Source organism: Carassius carassius, chromosome 31, assembly GCF_963082965.1.
Source record: "Carassius carassius chromosome 31, fCarCar2.1, whole genome shotgun sequence".
NCBI lineage: Eukaryota > Metazoa > Chordata > Actinopteri > Cypriniformes > Cyprinidae > Carassius > Carassius carassius.
Window position 1 is genome coordinate 12989968 of NC_081785.1, and position 4788 is coordinate 12994755.

Genomic DNA, 4788 nt, shown 5'->3' on the forward strand with positions numbered 1-4788 from the left:
CTTATTTCATGAGCAAACATCAATGATCATTTGAAATATATTCATTGTTTTTATATTCAAATGTAAAGAGTTGCTGTACTAGAATAGTATGTGCAGTTGACAGAATGTGAGTTTTTCCATCACAACTTCTTTTCATCAAAACATTAAAGGGATGAATTGGTCAACATTCACTTTCATTAAAGAGACAAAAAGTCCCTTACTTCCTGCATAACATCCCCTTTATGTTCCACAGAAGAAAGTCATACAGGTTTGCAACAACATGAGCGTGAGTAAATAAGAACATTTATAGCTAGCAATATAGCAGCGTACATGACACCATCTTGCAAAACTTCCTACTTAATGCTAAAGTTTATTACTGAGAAAGACTCATTAGAAGCAGCTAACATACAAGCATCATGCTATTTTAAAATGTGTTAATGCCACAATGAAATAAAGGGGGGGGGGACATCACTGAATAGTTGTATAAAGGACCACCATAAAACACACTCACAGCTCATATAGACACCTTGTTAAATAATAAAAAAATGCCAAGACATTACTGTGTATTTAAACACGTATTTTCTTAAAAGTCTGGTTTTACAAAGCATTAAATGTAAATCATATATATATATATTAAACAGTTTTTAACTAACAAATAAATAATATCACAACACTGTAAAATGTCATGGATAAAATTATCTTGAGCAGAAGAAAAGAAGGGGGGAAAAAAAGACCAGAGCAGTTTAAGTGCACAATTCTAGGGCATGTGTGCAGTTCAAGTTCCCATTTCTGGAAAACAAACCATTACAAAATAATGCATAGGTTTCCTATGTGGCATAAGAATTAACTCAAAGCAATGCTCCTCATAGAGCTACTTCAAAACAAGCAAGGTAGCACAATAAATATTTGTTGTGATAGTAACATGAGACGGAAATCAACTGACACCTTTTTATGAATTGCAATTTATATTACAGATAATCCAGATTAAGACAAGGAAATAGGTATTAAGACAGGAAACAGGTAGCTTCTTTCATCTGCATTATGTCGAAAGAAAGAAAGAAAGTCTTCTGTTCTTATCACATCTTGCTTGATTCATTTGTCAGCCTTATTCTAGAGTAGACCAGATATGACATCATGTATTCATTATTCTAATACCACATCTTACCGAGAATAGAACACCACATCTTTACAGAAATAAGTTTGCTTAACCTACAACCCGAATTCCGGAAAAGTTGGGACGTTTTTTAAATTTTAATAAAATGAAAACTAAAAGACTTTCAAATCACATGAGCCAATATTTTATTCACAATAGAACATAGATAACATAGCAAATGTTTAAACTGAGAAAGTTTACAATTTTATGCACAAAATGAGCTCATTTCAATTTTGATTTCTGCTACAGGTCTCAAAATAGTTGGGACGGGGCATGTTTACCATGGTGTAGCATCTCCTTTTCTTTTCAAAACAGTTTGAAGACGTCTGGGCATTGAGGCTATGAGTTGCTGGAGTTTTGCTGTTGGAATTTGGTCCCATTCATGCCTTATATAGAGTTCCAGCTGCTGAAGAGTTCGTGGTCGTCTTTGACGTATTTTTCGTTTAATGATGCGCCAAATGTTCTCTATAGGTGAAAGATCTGGACTGCAGGCAGGCCAGGTTAGCACCCGGACTCTTCTATGACGAAGCCATGCTGTTGTTATAGCTGCAGTATGTGGTTTTGCATTGTCCTGCTGAAATAAACAAGGCCTTCCCTGAAATAGACGTTGTTTGGAGGGAAGCATATGTTGCTCTAAAACCTTTATATACCTTTCAGCATTCACAGAGCCTTCCAAAACATGCAAGCTGCCCATACCGTATGCACTTATGCACCCCCATACCATCAGAGATGCTGGCTTTTGAACTGAACGCTGATAACATGCTGGAAGGTCTCCCTCCTCTTTAGCCCGGAGGACACGGCGTCCGTGATTTCCAACAAGAATGTCAAATTTGGACTCGTCTGACCATAAAACACTATTCCACTTTGAAATAGTCCATTTTAAATGAACCTTGGCCCACAGGAAACGACGGCGCTTCTGGACCATGTTCACATATGGCTTCCTTTTTGCATGATAGAGCTTTAGTTGGCATCTGCTGATGGCACGGCGGATTGTGTTTACCGACAGTGGTTTCTGAAAGTATTCCTGGGCCCATTTAGTAATGTCATTGACACAATCATGCCGATGAGTGATGCAGTGTCGTCTGAGAGCCCGAAGACCACGGGCATCCAATAAAGGTCTCCGGCCTTGTCCCTTACGCACAGAGATTTCTCTGAATCTTTTGAGGATGTTATGCACTGTAGATGATGAGATTGGCAAAGCCTTTGCAATTTGACGTTGAGGAACATTGTTTTTAAAGTTTTCCACAATTTTTTTACGCAGTCTTTCACAGATTGGAGAGCCTCTGCCCATCTTTACTTCTGAGAGACTCTGCTTCTCTAAGACAAAGCTTTTATAGCTAATCATGTTACAGACCTGATATCAATTAACTTAATTAATCACTAGATGTTCTCCCAGCTGAATCTTTTCAAATCTGCTTGCTTTTTTAGCCATTTGTTGCCCCCGTGCCAACTTTTTTGAGACCTGTAGCAGGCATTAAATTTTAAATGAGCTAATTAAGTGGATAAAAGTGTAAAATTTCTCAGTTTAAACATTTGCTACGTTATCTATGTTCTATTGTGAATAAAATATTGGCTCATGTGATTTGAAATTCCTTTAGTTTTCATTTTATTAAAATTTAAAAAACGTCCCAACTTTTCCGGAATTCGGGTTGTATATAGATATTCCACCTACACAAGTGCAAACATTTAAAGGCATAGTTCATCCAAAATTGAACATTTCATTATCACTATAGAATCTTCTGTGTTCCACTGAAGAAGAAGAAAATGATGGATGTTTAGAATGACATGAGGGTGAATAAATGATGACAGAACTGTCCTTTCTTTGGTGAATTATTTCTTTAAGAGATAATATGATAATGCATTAATCAAATATGAAGCCGATAAGGCTTAATATTTCAGTATATGAAGCATTTCTTGCTGAATAATTTGAAGAGTTTAAAATTCTCCCTTGTTTGAATGTGACGTCTGCAAGGGGCACTAATTGAAAATCATGTCAATCATTTAATAACATTTAAAGGGATAGTTCACATAAAAATGAAAGCTCTGTCATAATTTTTTAGGCATTTTTAAAATATATTTTAAAAGAAAGAGAAATGTCATACAGGTTTGGAACGACATGAGGGTGAGTAAATGATGACAGTATTGACATTTTTGGATGAACTATCCCTTTAAGAATACAGAACCTAATTTGGAATTGAAATTAAATTCCGCTAAAATCTGAAACTGTCTGAATAAGATTCTAATTAGAATAAGCAGACACCAATTATTTCTCAGCGTTTTTCTTTTTTTCTTGAAGTTAATAATTCATTCTCATGTCTGCTCTTCAGTGACACGGCCGTGCTCAATGTGTTCCGTGAGCAGTGTTTTTTATTCTTGACCTTTGTGAAATGATTCTGGATGTACTTGCGAAACTTTGTAGTGGCGAAGCAATACACCAGCGGGTCCAGAAGGCAGTTGAACCCCATAAGCATGAGGGTGATCTGGTGAGCATCGTTTAAGCTTTGCCGCGTTTCTTTACTCCAATCTTCCTTCAGGTACAGCACCGACAACACCCAGGGACCCTGCACCACGTGGTGGGGCAGGAAACACACCACAAAGACACCTATGACAGCACACAGCATCCTCAAAGCTCTCCGCTTGGTTCCACCGGGACGCTTTCCTGTGCTGGCTTGAGGCTGACTGATGGGTTGTGACAGAAGAGCTCGAGCAATCGAGATGTTGCAGATGATCACCATCAAGAAAACAAGAAAGAATAAGCTAATAATGATGAAGTGTGTGACGGCCATTGCATATTTTGTAGAGTAATCCTCATCTTGATAACCCTCAAAACAGCGAGAAATGTTATTCTCCTTATTCTTCGGGATTCCATCGTCAGTGAGGGATTTAACTGATGCTGCAAGAGTAACAACCCAGATGAGCGCTGAGACGATTGCTCCACGTTTCCAGCAGTCAGAAGAAGCCGCCACCAGTGGCCTGGTAACAGCCCAGTAACGGTTAATGCTGATGACAGTAAGGAAGAGAATAGAGCAGTATGTGTTGATGAAGAACAACGAGCCTGTGATACGACAGAGGGCATCTGAGTTCTTCCAGTTGCCGTGATTCTTGTAGTAGTCAATCCAGAACGGTAGAGCGACCACAAACAGCAGGTCTGCAACGGTCAAGTTGGTCATGTAGATTCGAATCTCATTCATGGCTTTAGACTCTCGCAGACGGTGCAGCACATAAAGAGCGTAGCAGTTGGCCAGCAACCCAAAGATAAAGACCAGGCTGTAGAATATAGTAAACAGAGTGTACCGAAACTCTGAGTCAACGAATTGGTTGAAAGTACTGCTGTTTCCAATGGTGGGAGGAGTCAGTGCGGTGGGAGGAGTCACCATCTTGCAAATCTGAGAACAAAACAGACTGAAAAGACAATATACAATTAAATTTGGTTCCTTCCAATATACTTTAATGTAGCAATAAAAAAAAACTATATTGGCCAATCTGGATATGAAGGTGGAGTTATTCCTGTTTGTTTATAATAGTTATAATTTATTAAACACAATTTATTATTAGTTTTTTTTTATGGTTAGTGCTGTGTTAAAAGTAAAGTGTCTCATTTTTGCTCAACAGTGAAATAATGAAGCTGAAATTGTTGAAACTGTTTTCAAAAAGGT

General features: G+C 37.9%; 1 protein-coding gene across 1 annotated transcript; it reads right to left on the reverse strand.

Moving 5' to 3' along the window:
• Positions 1-2790: 2790 nt before the first annotated feature.
• Positions 2791-4509, reverse strand: LOC132111916 (platelet-activating factor receptor-like). The gene has a single exon (XM_059519535.1). The coding sequence runs from the start codon at positions 4507-4509 to the stop codon at positions 3403-3405; it is 1107 nt and encodes a 368-aa protein (XP_059375518.1). The 3' UTR covers positions 2791-3402.
• Between the last annotated feature and the right edge of the window lie 279 nt (positions 4510-4788).